General features: G+C 33.4%; 1 protein-coding gene across 4 annotated transcripts in view; it reads right to left on the minus strand.

The window, feature by feature from the left end:
* CDK8 (cyclin dependent kinase 8) overlaps window positions 1-18,130 on the minus strand; it is a 118,853-nt gene that overhangs the window by 33,415 nt on the left and 67,308 nt on the right. For all 4 annotated transcript variants that reach the window (XM_087865230.1, XM_045797072.2, XM_045797071.2 and 1 more), the window contains exons 3-4: window positions 15,087-15,197; window positions 10,555-10,695 (exon numbers count right to left, since the gene is read on the minus strand). In XM_087865230.1, the coding sequence (XP_087721356.1) occupies window positions 10,555-10,695; window positions 15,087-15,197 (252 nt within the window). The remainder of the gene's footprint in view (window positions 1-10,554; window positions 10,696-15,086; window positions 15,198-18,130) is intronic.

Raw genomic sequence — 18,130 nt, forward strand, 5'->3', positions numbered from 1 at the left:
GAAATGTTGAATGGTGACAGGATGGTTAATCTGCTGCTCATATTACCAAGAATTACCACACTGTGTAAGGGATGGGAATGGTTACTTCCAAGATGCCTTCCGACTTTATGGTCTATTAGTCTACGAAATTAGGGAAAACAAAACAATGGTCTTCATTTCAAATGGTACATGGTGTTTACGTAAACACATTTTTAAACTAATGATTAAAAAAAATTAGCAGTCTACCTCCCCATCATTTACAATTTTACTAAACAGGCATCTTAAACGGCAATGACCTAAATTACAAGTCCATCTGTAATTGGAAAAGACCATAAATTCTAGAGAATTGAAACTAATTTTGGTAATTTAGACATCTATTTTATTTTTTAGAAGTATTTATTTATTCTAGAGAGAGAGTGCACCCGTGCGATTTGGGGGAGGGGGCAGAGGGAGAGAATCTTCAAACAGACTCCCTGCTAAGCCCAGAGCCTGCCGTGGGGCTCAATCTCAGGGCCAATGAGATCAAGACTTGAGCCTGAAAGCAGGAGTCTAGATGCTTAACTGACAGCCACCCAGGCGCCCCTCAGATATCTATTTTAGCACAGAGTTAGAAATCCTCACATTATATACCTACTTAAGAGTATTGTATCTATGGCATGATATATATCTGAAGGCAAATTATACATAAATTAAATAATAAAAACAAACATTGGTAATTACAACAAGGTAATACTCTGAAGAAAAAATAAAATCCCAGCTATACCGAGGGCAGGAAACTTTAATAAAGAAATATTTTTTCAATAGTTAATTCAATAACTATTGCTAACTTAATATCTAATTATACGAGGGAAACTTTCATTTTTACCAAATCTAAAAAAAAATTCCTATGTGTTGATTAGAACAGCATTTACAAGCATTTACACAAAATCTTGAACTTTTATGTTGAACTGACTTTGAAATATGGCTAACTGCACATGTTTATTTCTTTAGGAAGATTTACTTTTCCCCTCCTATATGACCACTTCTCATTTGCTCGTATCTGGTAAAGACATATAGTTGTCAAACTGAAAAAGACTTACTGAAAGATATATGTGGTCGTGGAAGCCTGTGACTTAAACAGGTTTACATAACAATTTTAGCTAAGTCAATACCTTATCTAATATATTCTATCTTTAAAGATTAAATTACTTTGGCACATCTTCAGAAGTCTGTAAAACAACATAATACTCTAATACTCTAAGGCCTGACTCTACTATTAGAAAGTTAGACTGGAATATTAATTTTTATATGTTCTTTCAGAGTATAATTCAGAAAATTCTGAAACTTTTTTTCCGAAAAACCATTTCCTTGTATTTTGACTATAGACAGTGTATTTCTCTTTTCCTAATGTAGAAGTCTAAAGGCCAAAAGAGAAAAAGTGGGGATTCACCACTAACACTATATCCAGTAGTAATAACTTACATCAGATGTAGGCAGAGACCTGGTAAATTCTTGTCTTTATTAAGATTCAAAAGTCCTTTAAACAAAACCTTCCCAAATCTGTCCTGTTTTCAGAAACACACTGTTCTAGATGATAGTAAATTTTGTTTATAAAAACGGAAGCAGGGGCGCCTGGGTAGCGCAGTCGTTAAAGCGTCTGCCTTCGGCTCAGGGCGTGATCCTGGCGATCCGGGATCGAGTCCCACATCAGGCTCTTCCGCTATGAGCCTGCTTCTTCCTCTCCCACTCCCCCTGCTGTGTTCCCTCTCTCGCTGGCTGTCTCTCTGTCACATAAATAAATAAAATCTTTAAAAAAAAAAAACAAAAAAAAAACGGAAGCAGATATATAAATGATATAATGATGTACCACATCAATTATGTCAAAAGTAGAGAAAAGATATAGTTGACTTAAAACTCTGATAGTTCTCTACTTCTACTAAATTTTTAGGATCACTCAAAAATATTGTCTTATACTCTTTAATAAAAAAAAAAAACCCATAACAACCTTGATGAGATTATTTAGAATAACCATTCTTGATTGGTGAGAAATTTGACTAAAAATATTCTAGTAGTGTGTTGATAAGTGCCTGAAAAGACTCACTCAGAATCTAAGAAAAAGTAGCCTAGAAGCAATATGCAAACCAAATAACAATATTTTTATTACCAACTTGTAACCTGCTCATATAAACATGCATATTTGCAATTGTGCCATTTAGTAAAATTAAATGGGCTACTTTTTCATTATTTACGAATAGAACACAGTCCATTGTGTATGCTCAATATTAATATCAAAATTAAGCAAATGTAGCATTTGTCAATAAACCAAACAGACTGTTTACAAACAATCAAAATTTTCAAGGAAAATTGCCCAATTGGTCATTTAAGTAAACACACTTTAGAATAAGCACAATATTCATAATATTAATTATAATGAATGCAAACCTCATTTAAGTTTGCCTTAATCAGTTATCATCAGTAAAACCCATGTTTTATCCTCAAGCCTAAATTTCATGGATGCAATCTTAATGCTACACAATTAAACAAGAAAATTAGAGTAAATCCTTGGAGTTACCAATAAATGAAGCAAGTCTCAAGCAATAAGCATGATTAAACCTGACATTTCCCAAAGCATTTTTCTTCTCAAAAGCTCTGGGGTTTTTGTTTTTGTTTTGTTTTTGAGAGACAGTGCACAGCAGCAGGGGGAGCAGGGTTTGGGTTGAGTGGGGGATACGGGGGTGGACAGAGTGGGCGGAGGGAGGGGGAGAATCCCAAGCGGGCTCCAGGCAGGGCTCCATCTCAGGACCCTGAAATCATGATCTAAGCAGAAATCAAGAGTCGGGGGCGCCTGGGTGGCTCAGTCGTTAGGCGTCTGCCTTTGGCTCAAGGCATGATCCCGGAGTCCTGGAATCAAGCCCCACATCAGGCTCCTCCACTGGGAGCTTGCTTCTTTCTCTCCCACCCCCCCCCTACCTGTGTTCCCTCTTGCTGGCTGTCTCTCTGTCAAATAAATAAATAAAATCTTAAAAAAAAAAAAAAAGAAATCAAGAGTCAGACCCTTAACCAACTGAGCCACCCATGCACACCTCCCACCCCAAAAGTTCTGTTTTAAAGAAACATGCTTAACACGTTCCCAACACTCATGGAAGCTAAAGCACAGAGAAGGGGCAAAAAACAGAAAAGAGGCTGCGAATGCAGGCTCCTTTCTTCCCAACTGTTCAATTATTTTGTTGCTTTGCCTGTTCCAACAATATGAGTAATCTCATCAGGGTCCTTTCTGCTTGTTTTCTTCCCATTAAAGAATTTATTGGCCCTGGGGTGCCCAGTTGGCTCAGTCAGTTAAGCATCTACCTTCAGGGGGTCATGATCTCTGGGTCCTGCTCTCTAACGCTCTCCTTCTCTCAAATAAATAAATAAAATCTTTAAAAAAGAATTACTAGACCCTCTTTTTAGGCAGAAAGAAAATGTAGGCACATTTTTTTTTCTTTTTTTTTTAATAGCATCATCCTTTAACAACATAAAAAAAACTCTAAGCCACATTGAATACTATGCAAACTTTAGTAACAGGCTAACTAGACATTTGCCTCAGTTTCTAGTCCAGATAAAACACTTTTTTCTGATTATAACAATAATATATGTTAACTGCAAACTATTTAGACAATTTAAAAGTTATTAAAGGAAGAAAGTGAAAATTGCCTGAAATTCTCCCACCCACAAATAAACCCTACTTAGAAAAATTTATTCCCTAAAGGTGGCTGCTATTCAAAATAATCATCACTGTCAAGAAGTTTGTGTAAAACATTAAAGTACTTATAATTTGGGACTAAGTGTTTTCTAAAGATTTGAATAAGTTTTTTCTTCTTTTCCTAACCATATCAAATATCTTTTGGGAAATAGTATAGGGCAGTGGCTTTCAAACCTTTCTGAAGGCAACCCACAGGAAGAAAATCATTTATTATCAAATGACAGTATTCATATATAAACATATATAAGCGAAACAATAACTGCCCTTAATACATACGATATATTCTCATTTTTTTTTAGTCTATTCCATTAAAAAAATAAAAAGGCTGGTTGTGTTGTGTGCTTTCCTGACTCACTCATGGCTTACAACCTGCAATTTAAAAATCACTGACCTAGAAGAAAAATCCCTACATTTAGTGATCCAGCTGTGTTACAGTTCTCCAAGTAACCAGAATCAAGTCATTTAACCGCTTTGCCTCTCAGTTTTTCCACTTATCAGTGATAGAATTCAGACAATAAAACATGCACCTCAAAACAAACCATATCGCCGTGAGCAAATATTAGTATTGGTAAGCAAAACTGATAAACCAGGGAAACTTTCACTCAAATAAAGAGAATCAGACCAAGAATACCCCCGTAATTCATCATGCTACCATCAATACATGATAAGATGCCTTGATAAAAAAGGCCCTCTGAAATTGAATTTCAGTGCATGGCTCACTCAAAGATTTTGATCTTATTTGATGGTTGCTAGGAAACGAACCCATCCTTCACTAACGACAGCTGAATCCCCACCAAGTGATTCTAAGTTACTCGGGATAATTAAAATAAACTGCAGGGCAACAGCACTATCAGATTTTTTTTTTTTAAAGTCAGATTAAAGTTTTGAAATGGCTTGAGCCTCTTTTAAATATGTATATACAGTAGCCCACTGGGCTATTTCACATCATGTACTCCTCACAGTAGCATATCTCCATTGGCATAGTCCTAAAGGAAATCTCTGTAAAGATTTATTTTCTAAGAAACTTTACCACAGCAAAAAAGACTATTTTTTATTAGTTTAGGGCAAGAGTGATTATAGCTGATAGTTGCAATACTCCAACAAAGCAAATTTCATATACAGCCTTGTAATTCAGCTTGAATTAAAAAAAATAAACAAAACCCTATGATGAAAAGTTACAGTATCTCTCACTTAGTATTACACTCAGTACAACAGGATGAAAATACAACCTTATGTGCCTGGTAGTTCCAAATTAATTGCCACTATGAAAAACCATTAAGGTAATAATTAAAATGAAATTTTGAATATCAGTTTTTTAAAGAAATGTGGGACACATTAATGACCATATGAGAACTTGATATATATAGACTTAACAAAAATTAGTGGTCAACTGGACGGTCTTAATAACTACTACTCTACTTTCCTACATTCCTTAGCAAATGTGTTGAAAGCCCAAGTCTTTAATATTTAGAGTCTGATTTAAGTGTAAGCCATTTCTATGGTCTATCTGATATGGTTGGACTAATATTTTCAAAGAAAAGCATAAAATTTAGCCAACACTGAATGCACTAGAAAATTAAAAGTGAATAAATAAATATTAGCTAGAAATTAAAGTATTTACACTGTGATAACGAACTGGTCAGTTAAATATGTATAAAAGTGAAATATGAGAGTTGCAAGTTCAGAACAGCTGGTATGTTCAGAAGGTAGGTATTGCTGCCTTATCTACAATTAAAGTATAATTCGCACAGAAGGGACTTTTAAGATGTGTTTGAAAAAAGTAAGGGACCTATGAAGGAGATGTTCGAATGTTAAGATTAAGGAAAACACTGGAAAAATAAATGACATCAGAAGAACATGAACAAATAGGTAAATCAGGTTTCACTGGGTGGAACAAAAATATTGGGCAGAAGAAGAGTGTGATAAAAGAAATCAACAGATCAATATCATTAGCTGAATGGTCTTTGGACAGACTGATAAAAGCCGAGGTAGAAAGAGAGAGGCTGCTGAAAAGAACTAAAAATATAGTACGAAAAGAATATTTTTTTGCACTGCTCCACTACGGTAAACCATAGCAGGGCTAAGAGGGTAGGTGGTAAAAAGAAGAAATGCAACAGAGTATGCAGTGTCTCTAGATGCGGAGAAACATCAGGTTGCAGAAATAACCTATGGAGAATCACCTTGGAAGCCACATTGTTTCTGTTACAAAGAGCTAGTTTATTCATTTAACAAATATAAGCAGTATTGCATACACTGACTGTGTATTTTGCTAGGCACTGGGAGGGATATAAATACATATTAAGCCAGTCTTTGCCCTCAAGAACTTATAATCAAATAGAGAACTTATTACTAAAACTAATTTAAGTGCCCTTGAGTAGTTCAAAGTAGCTGCTATAGGACTTGAGATGTACACATTCTCACTTCCAGCTAGGGTGATTAGGAGGGGACCTTATTGCTGAGATAGCAGGAGCAGAGCTTTAAAGGATGAATAGAATTTTAAACACTAGAGATGAAGGGAAGAAAGGATTCAAGTAGGCAGGGCAACTTCTGAGTTAGCTGGAAGTAGGTATATGAGTGAGAAGAAGAAAAAAAAAGAGATTAATACCAGCTTTCACTTCAATTCACAAATACAGGCATGCAGAGATTTTCAAATTTTAATCTAATAACAGAATTTTTCCTTGTTAAAAAAAAAAAAGACCTGACTTTGAAATTTATTTCACAGCTGCACAAGAAAACCAATCCTAAAGTTAGAAAGTTTACAAAAAATAATCATTTCTACTAAAAGAGGTCAGGCAGACAAGAGAGTGAACTGGACGGTGGCTGGGTGTCCTAAAATGGTCACAGTAGAGGTACTAGTAGTGACAACCTCCCATGGCCTTGCCAATGTGCTTCAACTCAATCAAAGAGGACTACCATTTCAGAGGAAAGACTTCAGACACCATTCTGTTCAGAGGAAAAATTTCAGACACCATTGCCAAATCAAACTTTGGCTTCATACAAAAAGTATCAAATATGATTTTGGTGCTTACTGTATTTTTATCTGTGCTCAGAAAAACCACTAAACTCAACCCAATCAGGCTAATAGACTTCAAAACTTTTCTTACTTTGAGTCACTTAAATAGTATCTTTATTTGAAGTTTTCATTAAGATTTCACACTTAGTTCCTCTTTATATGAGCAAGTAGAAAATCTTAATATTCCTTAACCCAACACTCTTATTTTATATAAGCAGATAACTGGGGGGTTAAAATGGAATTAACTAGTCCCATATTGTTTCAACTTTGTGCCTCTGTTTACTCATTTGTATAGGATGGCTATTTTGTGTGCCAACTTGGCTGGGCCATGATGCTCACATATTTGGTCAAACATTTTTCTGAATGTTTCTGTGAAGGTGTTTTTTGATGAGCTTAACATTTAAATCGGTAGACTTTTAGAAAAGCAGCTCACCCTCCGTAACACTGGTGGGCCTTATTCAATCAGTTGAAGACCTGAATAGAACAGAGACTGATCTCCCCTGAGCAAGAGAGAATTCTGCCAGCATATTGCCTTTGGACTTGACTGAAACTCTTCCCTTTAGTCCCCAGCCTTTTGGCCCATCCTGCAGATTTTAGACTTACCAAGCCTCCACAATTTGCCTGAGGGAACTCCTTAAAATAAATCTCTCTCTTTCTATATATGTGTGTGTGTGTGTGTGCGTGCGCGCGCGCACGCACACACACACACACACACACACACTGTTTCTCTGGAGAATCCTAATACGTATGGTAATTCCAGAACCAGGACTACAGCCTGTTGGTCAGACTATATTCATTTCCCAAGGAGAGAACAAAGGAAGAAAGGGAAAGAGCATAGTCAAAGGGAAGAACAAAACATACACCTTTGTTTTTATTTATCTCTACTTACAGCAAACAGATTAAGTGTAAAAGCAAACCAACTTATACATACATATGTTAATGTCCTAAAACTAAAAAAGTTTGGCTTAAATCATAAATTATTTCATAAAAATAAATATTGCCATGTGTTTCCTTTCAGGCCCATTCTTCTTAAAACATCTACACACACACATGCATTTATTACCAACTTCAGTCCAACCAGAGTTCAAGAATTATTAAATCTCTATTTCCAAGGATGACAGACCCCAGTTACTGATCTGCTACTATGTGATGATTAATAGTGACAAAATTAATCTTTACTTATTAAATAGGATTATTAATTGTTAAAGTTCAACTGCACGTATTAAACTGAGAACTTCGTAACTCTATCATCTCAAACCAGTATGTCTATTAATAATGAAGACAATTTTATTAAGCAAAAGCTTTAATAACATTCTGGGGCATTATTAAAATGATGTTTTTAGGGAGTCTGTGCCAACTATCCATCTTAGTATGATGTTCCTCCTGCAAGTCAGCAACTCAACCAATTGGTTCAATTTATAACATTAGAAATCTATATAGGTCTGTTAAGATCAATATTGCCACATTTCATCTAAACCTGACTGAAAAGAAGCAAGGAATGAAATTAACTATTAATTATATTTATTCTTATAGGGTAAATATTTCATCTGCAAATTATAACAAATATTGAGAAAGAGTTTAAAAAGTCATGTTATACAGCTTCTGAAGAACATTCTTTAAATACTTTTCTACATTAGAAATTAGAATTCATATGAATTAGAATTCATATACGAATTTCTAATGTAACTATAGTTGAACATCACATAACCTCAAAACTCCAAAATCCGTTTTTCAGTTAGCAGGAAGATAAACACATTTAAAAAAAAAGCAAAAACAAAAACAACTGTGATAATGAATCTTTCTTTAAAATATTGAGAACAAATTCAAGAAGCAAGCACCTGACCCAATAAGATCCAGACTGGGGGCAGAGGTTACCACTTTAATGATACAATGGTTCAGTGCGCCCCTGTGTGCCTGCGACACACAAAAGAGTTAGGTGTAAGGAGTCACACACAGACAATACAGGACCTCTCATTCCAAATGGGGAAATCAAAGAAGGTAGCAGTACACAAATAATATATTACACCTTGGAAAATATTCCGGATGAATTAACTACTAACAGACAGCAGTGGCATATAAAGAGGGTAGAAGAGTGGGAATGGTTTGCTCTGTGAACAGAAATATTTTATCACTGATATCATCACAACTGCCAGTATATGGTGAGTATAGAAAATAACTACTTTTCATCTGTTTCATTATTTTTAAATCATCTCCAGACATTGTATCACTCTGATACAGGCATCTAGAGTGCACTGCTCCCACTGGCCTCTACGTCCTGGCACATCACTAACAGACAGAGACCTTTGAAATGACATGTCCTACACTACCCCTAGGTCAAAGAGAACTCATTTAGGCTGCAGCAATAGAAAGAGCTTTCCCAAAAGAAAAATTTAAAAAAATTAAACTTTATAATTATTTTCACTACTGTAGTTAATATTACTGTAAGTGGTTTAAGTATATTATACATTAACAATTTAAATACTGGTTTGTATTATTTGTATTCATCTAATAAACATACATATTTTAATTATGAAAAATAATTTACTATAAAAAGAAAATGTAGTGTCATCTCAGCATAATTGGGGGAAAATGCCATTTTGCCAGATTTTATTCTTTTAGAGATCATAAAAAGGTCAGTAGCTCAAAAGTAGTAATAGTTTTTCCCTAAGTTGACTCCACCCCTAAAGGTTGAAATTTATTTTCAGCTTCATAAAGAGCCAATGGATTTGTCCTACTTCTGTTCTATAAATCCACTATAAATATTCCAATAATATTAAAAATAGAGTTTACATAAGGAAAACAGTTCTTTCAACCAAATTTCTGATGTTATTGGTCCCAGTCTAAATGCTTTCTAGGTATGAGACTAGAGATAAAATAAATACCATTAAACACACTGAAAGGAGATTTATTGAAGATAGAAGAACTAGAAACTATGACATTGGAACATCTGATCTGAAAACATCTGATCTGAAGGTATTAAATATACAGCAGCTTGGAAAGAATACGTGCAAGGGGCAGATCAGTTGTGCCTCAAAGTCTACAGGGTTTTTTCCAATGTAACACAAGTGATTAGAGACCAAATCATCAGTTCCAGCATTGTGTTTACAATTGTTTGGAATGAAGGTATTGTTACAAACTTTACTATAGTTACAACCTTTACAAAGAAAAGAACAACAAAAGCACAATGTAATTATGCAATAAGGGGAATTTGAAATTTAAATTTATATCCATGAAGATTAATGAACAATGCACAATTTAATGAACAACTTAATGCTAGATGTGTTTTAAAAAGGCATAAATTATTCTGCCATGTAAAATAAAAATAAGAAAGCCGTTTTTCTGAAATTTGTAAATTCTTAAAAATTCAATGTACCTTAACATGGCAAGGCTTCTGAATAAGGTACTCAATTATGATTAATAAACATGCTACTAATACAGTGAGGCTTAAAAAATAAGCAGATTAAATTGACATCTCCTCTTCTAATATGTAACTTAGTATGCAGTAGGATCCAAAAGTTTCATTTCCAAGTTATTCATAAATATATCAATTTCTAGAGTTTGCCTAGCAGCTAATAATCAAGTCAATACTTCATTTACAGACTTAAAAGTAAACAAAAGCTTAGAAAAATACATGCGCTCTCTTTCACTTCTTCCAAGAAGTAGGATGCATCATATAAATGGCACAAGGCTGTTTATGAGACTATGTTACGAGACTATAGCACTCTCACTCCCTCTATAAGGTTTACAGGTCTATGCAGCACTAATGTCTGGAGACAACTAGAAAATCCTCCCAACTACAAAGGCATCTTTCTAGCTTAGACCTAACTACGTATCAACTTACCAAATCCCTGTGCAACACCCAGTTAGCATGCAGGTAGTGAATCCCATCTAGGATCTGATATAATAGTGACTTCACCATTCCCCGAGGTAACTGAACTGGCTTCTTGTTTGCTTTAGAAGCTCTGTGAAACTTGATTATATGCTGAAAGAAAGAAAAATATCACCAGAAGCTTAAAAGAGAAAAGAGGAAAAGATAATATAATGTATAATATTTTCCTGCCAGAAAAAGAGACACTCAGGGATTCCCAAAGATATTGAAAATACAATCTTACATTCTGCTGGATAACATAAATTTGAAATTTCCTAATAACTGGAGCTAAAGTTTCCTTTGCTAAGCATATGATCGTGTCTCAGAAAATAAATGATTTCAACAGAGAAGCAGAGAATAATGTGATTTTATTTTGAAAATATAATTAAAAATTACTTTCGAGTATACTTGATCCCTGTTTACCTGGTGGAAATTTTCAAGAACAGAATCTTTTTTATCTGCAGTGATTAAATGAAAAGAAAAAAAAATAGAACAAATTTCAAGAGATACTTCTCGGTTGGCTGACACAGCATGGATATGGTACCTACTTATAATACATTGGGTTATAAACAAAGGAAATAGGGAAATTATTTCAATAAAATACATAGAAGCATGAAGAAATAACATGTAAATGACCAGTTCACACTAAAAATATTTAGAAACATGAAAGATTCAGATGAGGAAAAATCAGCCTTGTATTATCCATCAAAAGCTTTCTAGGAATAGTATAGTGGACATCTGGTAAAACACAGTACCACTTTATCAACAGAAAAATCACTTTATAAATAAATGTACCTCAACAGAAATAAGATTCAATGTTTCAAACTCTCTTGACAGGTTTCTTCATTTTAATTAAAGCACTTTTAAACTGTAAGAACACCTACAAGTCAGCTGAAGTCAACTCTGCTGTGTGTAACACATAGGTATATGCCTTGCACCTCATGTGAACATGAACAGACTCTTGAGCAGTATTTCTGAGTGAATATTAAGCATATTCTTGAAATTAATAAACATAATTAAGAGTGACATATTTTATATTAGAGGCCAACATTTTCACTTCCTATTTTCTTATGATATAGAAAGTAGAACATGGATAAGGAATAACTAGTAATTAATGAGTGAAGAAGTTTTACTTTCCAAAGAAAAAATACATAGCAAAGACTATCTAGTGGTAAGGTAAACTATATACTGAGCATGCATGTAGTATGATTAATCTAAACTTTATTAGCAGCATTACACTATTTTAATTTTCTTCTCAATAATTTTTCCAAAGTATTTAAAAACAGTCAAACAAAATAGAGCTACAACTCAATAATCTAGAATGTTCTATCACCTATCCTACGAAACAGTGTGACAATATAGTCTGTTCACCTTAATAAGAGCTAGTGGTTCTCTAGAGCTTAATAAAAAATAGATTAAAATACATCATTTTTAAAAATTAAAATCTGCTAGAGTAAGAATAGAAGAATATGTAGAGGTACAATTAATGAGGCCACATGCATTTCTTCAGTTAACACTTTCATTAGATTTTAACAAAATACTTTTTTTTAACCAATATTTTATAACTACAAAAAACTACACTGGGGAAATCTCTTACCTTCATTTTAATTTCAGGGCTATATTACACATATGTGGTGTGCTTATCATGAAATTTCACCAACACCTGAGTGATTTTTTTAAATGATTCTTTTTACTGGGACTGTTTCTGTTACCCTCTGCTGCCTTACCCCAGCTTATTTGTTTCAATATTCCAATTAAAACAAGAAAATAAAATGGATAAAGTAGGTTTTAGTAAAGTGAATTGATTTTTATTAAAATGAACATTAAAAGTACTTACTTGACTTAAATGAATATTAATAAGATGACAATAAATGATGACTATATATACACATCTGGCAACACTGCATGTAGCATAATTTGTAAAAGTGTAATTACTATACCTACATGTAAAATTAAGTATCACATACTAGCCTGCTAGGAATTATATTGAATACAATATTATCTCCTATGTTCAACTACTACAAATCATGTTTATAAACCACCCTAGAAAATTTCTCATAAATTTGGGTCATATAATTTGATTTCATGTTAGGCTTGCATATGAGTGTTCAATTCAATATTGGCCACACTAATTTAACAAATTTTTATTAACAGAATCCCAATTTGATTTGATTAGATTTATTTTAAAAGAACAGAAGATACAACAACAACAAAAACATTTACAACCAGCATTGACCTTGGGCGGTAGTTTCATAAAACAGAAATCTGATGTCTACTTCCAGGTCAAAAACAATTCTTTCCAGATAACTTATAAAAACAATTTGAATTAAACTGCATTTACTCATGGAAAACAGGAATCTACAGAGCAAAAATATTTCTTATAAATCTGAAAGTACATGAAACCCATATAAGTTTCAATTTCTAAAATCTGAAGTTAAAATTATGTAAATGAGGCTAGTTCTAGAAATTAGCAAAAGAATTTAGAAATATTTTACTATTTTTAGAAGGCGAACTTACTTTTGAGCGATTTTACTGGAGTTTGTACTAGTTTTATTTTAAAATTTTATATTTATATTTACAAACTACAGATGAATGAAAAATGTAAATTTTAAAGACATCTAATTGAGCCAGAAGATTATAATCCTTTGCATAGCAGTATCAATGGTTCCAATTTACAATGGTTCAACTTATGGTTTTTTAACTTTATGATGGAGTAAAAGCGATAAGGCACTCAGCAGAAACCGTACTTCGAATTTTGCAAATTGATATTTTCCCAGGCTGGTGACATGCAGTACAATACTCGCTCATGACGCTGGGCAGTGGCAGCTACTGCACCCAGTCAGCAAGAGCAAACAACCATTCTGTTTTTCATTTTCAGTACAGTACTCAATAATTTATATGAGATTTTCAATGCTTTATTATAAAATAGGCTTTGTGTTAGATGCTTTGTCCAACTGGAGATTGATATAAGTGTTCTCAGCACACTTAAGGTAGGCTAGGATATGCTGTGATGTTTGATAGGTCAGGTGAATTAAATATATTTCTGACTTAATGAGATTTTCAATTTGTGATGGGTTTATTAGGATGTAACCCCATGTAAGTTAAGGAAGAGCTGTACATATGTTTTTTATTTATCTCAATGTACAACCAATGTATAAATATAAATATAAAACAGTATACAAAACACAATGAAATGCTTAAAGATCTTATTAAACTACTTATTTACCAGAAAAAGTATAGTTCACAGAAGTGAGGTACTTGCTACTTAATTAACTCAATGTAATACTGGGTTTTTGTTTACTTGTTTTATTTTCTAAACTGTAGTCTATGTTAACATGTTCTTTACATAAAACTGATCAGGATATAAGTTTTGTAAGTATATTTGAAAATTATTTTGGCTATCCTGCCAAATTTTCTTAATATATATCATAAATACTTAGCCCCAAGATGGCAGTTTAGACTTTCAAAGAACATAACTGTTATGTTTAATAAAAGAGTAAATTTTATAGTTACCCAAGACTTATGTAAATACCAATTTTAAAAACAATCCACCAAGTAAATGCAAAATACTGAGTTGGCTATATGTAATTCAGCTATTTAGCCAAGATAAATTTAAATTCTCAGTTTATAATAATTTTTATCAATATAACATCATTTTTGTCATTATATTAGCTAACCTAATAAAACTAATCTAATAGACTGTAATTACTTGACTTTGAGAATCTTCAAGGGTTTAATTGGAAGCTCTCTTCCACAAAGAATTCTTCCTATACAAGAACATGCCCAATTTAAGTAAGTACAATATTGAACTTCTGCTGATGGAAATAAGAAATACATTAGAATATGGAGTATTAAGTATGAATAATATCCAATAAATGATTAATAGTATGCTACATTTGTATAGTACACTTTGTTTATAAAGCTTTTCAAATACAAAATTGTTCTTCAGAAAAATCCTGTAAAAAAGCAGGAAAAGTACCATATTTTACAGATGGGATTGGGGGGACTACAACTTCAGAGCCATTAAGAGACTTGTTTAATGTCGTATAACAAGTAACAGATACAACCATTAAATCTCAGTCTAGTCTTCCAAATACAACATATTTATCTTCCTACATAAGGATACTGCTTTCTCATTTTATATTCCTTTAAAGAGTAAAAGGAAACATGCTGCTTTTAAATTCTATAACGAAAGAGCTATTACAGTTACTCTTTAAAATTTTATCAAAACTCTACAGCTAGGAAACAATAGTGAATAACTGTTTATACTCTTTAGATTCTACTGTTTTCTATAGCACGTTACAAAGTTCAAACTGATGAGATCAAAATGTAGTAATACAAAGCAAAATACCCTTGTCTTGGTAATTCATCAACCACATTCTATGAGGTTACTTTTATTTTAAAAATGTAAATCTCATAGTAAGATAAACTAAAATTGTTTTTAGTCACTCTTAATCCCTGACTGAAACCAATGGCTCGGCTTGTCTACCAGCAATTCACCTTACCCAGAGGTCATGTTCAGCGTAGTCAAACAGAAGCCATACTTTCCTATCAGCATGAGACAGAAATACCTTTTGAAGAGAGATGACATTTGGATGCTTAAGCTCTCGAAGTAACTGCAAAACAAGGAAGATCAATTAAAAATCTTTGCCATGACAATGTTAAATAAATCATACATTTGTAATTCACAGAAATACAAAACCAATGGTAATCAATCCTAAAAATCTATTAAGTACCCACACTATTTCTGAAAGTGTCCAAATAAGTGCTTCAGTAATGAATGCGGAAGAACTCTGGGGAAAAGATACTGAAAAGATATAACTGAGTAAATCTATTTTATTGTTATTGTTTAGTTGGTCTTTACTTTTGTTTTAGTTTTTTATTGTGATAAAATATACAACATTAAAGTCACCATTTTAACAATTTTAAGTGTACAATTCAATAGCTTTTAAAAAACTAATTCCAACAGTAGAAAATACATCACTTGTCAATATCAAATATCAGATAAGAATTAAGATCTGCAATTCTGTGAGATATAGTATCTATTTTTTTCAGGCATTTAAATTACACAGTTGATTAAAATTTTGTAGACTTTTAATAAAATAATAAAGAACTTATACAGACAGAGGCATCTAAGTAGAAAACATTTTTATGGGTTTAACCTTTCTCATATCCTAGAAGGACATTCTCCTATTTAAAATCTTTTATCTCCTTATTTTATCCTCATTTATTAATCAAAGTGGCCCTAATAATCCATCAGTTAAAAAGTATCCCTACTCTGCCAAGCAAAAAAAAAAAAAAAAAAAAAAAAGGAATAACAGCAGTAACAGTAACAAGAAAAAATTTCTCATGAAGCCTGGTATTATGTATTTATCAGTTAAAACTGACTTACATAGTGCCTTCCAAATGTTTTCCAAATATATGACAGCCATGTGAGAAAGTCAAGGTCTTAGAACTTATGACTTCAGTACCTTTTATAAGAACACTGCTACCAAAACAGGAATTAATATAAATGCAATGGTAACAATATATTAGGGACTCTGAAATGAATTCAGCCAAGGAAAGACTATGAATGGACTATCTATTAAGTTATTTATATTACTGATTATTCTCTGGAAAGTGAAAATTACTTTATTCAAGAAGAAGATTAAATTCAAGTTATATATTTCTGCTTTTAGAATATAATTTCAAATTTATGAGACTTTAGAAATTATACACAAAGCCTCAGAAACCTAAAGGCCAGTATCTAAGATTAACCATTTCCTAATTAATAAACAAGGCAAAGAATCTGATAGGGAAAGTCTAGACTTCGGGATTACCCAGGATCATCCTGCTGGCTCCAGAGCTAAACCTGGTGCTAAGTTCGTCTTAGTTCTGGGTCAGTGTTTTCTCCATTACCTCATGATTGGAACACACTTCTCAGGCACTATTTCAAATCCTTTCTGGAAACTGGCAGGGTAGAAATTACAACAAACTCCAAAGCTCTGGCAAAAGTTCTCTCCAATTATTAGAAACCTACAAATAAAGCTATTCTTAGTATCTCCTCAATTTCACCTCCAAGATGAGGTTTAGCTCCTATACTCAAAACAAAATAAAACGAAATAAAACAAAACATAAAAAACAGCAGCAACCATTTTATTAAGTTCTTCATAAGTACCAAGTATGGTGCTAAGCATTATGACATGCATTATCTCACTTAGTCATGAATTACCCTATGAAATATTTATATTACTTCTATTTTATAAATGAGGAAATAGTGGTTTGAGGGGATTAAATAATTTGCTCATGATCACAGTCCGAGGTAGTGGTTCAAATAAGGATTTTAATGCTTTTAAAATTAATTAACTGACTTTTAAAATACAAAGTCAGCGCTCAGGTCTAATACCAACACTTTCTATTTTTTAAAGATTTTATTTATTTATTTATTTGACACAGAGTGTCCTCTCTGCTGAGCAGGGAGCCTGACCCGGGGTTTGATCCCAGGACTCTGGGATCATGACCTGAGCCGAAGGCAGACGCTTTATGGACTGAGCTACCCAGGCACCCCAAATACCAACACTTTCTAAGACCTAATACTCTTGGGGACTATTTCTCCTTATATTCCAGAGGCACAGATATTTTAAGTATATACTAGATTGTGAACTGGCCAATGGCAAGCACGTGTCTTGCTCACGATAGCACTGCTTACCTTCTAGCACCCTGCCTGGGCACCTGGTAGGCACTCATTAAGTTTTTGTTGAATAATGAATTTGTGAATAAACAAAATATACAAATTAAAAGGCATCATACAACACACCTTTGGCTTCTCATCTGTGGACTAAGATCACTGCTTTCTTCATAAAACCAATCCACTTCTTTGAAAAATCCACTTCTTAAAAAAACTAAACCACTTCTATTTTTAAAACATCCAGCTGATTAGTCAGACAACAAATCTTCCACGGTAATGATTTAAAGTATTATTTCACAAAGACAGCATGGTACTGGCACAAAAACAGACACATAGACCAATGGAACAGAATAGAGAACCCAGAAATGGACCCTCGGCTCTTTGGGCAACTAATATTTGATAAAGCAGGAAAAAACATCTGGTGGAAAAAAGACAGTCTCTTCAATAAATGGTGCTGGGAAAATTGGACAGCTACATGCAAAAGAATGAAACTTGACCACTCTCTCACACCATACACAAAAATAAACTCCAAATGGATGAACGACCTTGATGTGAGACAGGAATCCATCAAAATTCTAGAGGAGAACATAGGCAGCAACCTCTACGACATCGGCCAAAGCAACCTTTTTCATAAAGTATTATCAACAGTAAGAGCTATCATTATCATGGTAAGTAATTAAGTAATAGTAAGTGTTATGGACTGAAATGTGTTCTCCCCAGATCATATGTTGAAGCCCTAACCCCCAGTACCTCAGAATGTGTCTGTATTTGAAGATAAAGTCTTTACAGAGGCAACTGAGTTAAAATAAGGTCATTAGGGTAGCCCTAATCCAATCTGAATGGTGACCTTATAAGAGGAGAAGGTTAGGACACATAGAGAGA

This window comes from Ursus americanus, chromosome 10, assembly GCF_024610735.1.
Source record: "Ursus americanus isolate L20-20 chromosome 10, mUrsAme1.1.p, whole genome shotgun sequence".
Taxonomy (NCBI): domain Eukaryota; kingdom Metazoa; phylum Chordata; class Mammalia; order Carnivora; family Ursidae; genus Ursus; species Ursus americanus.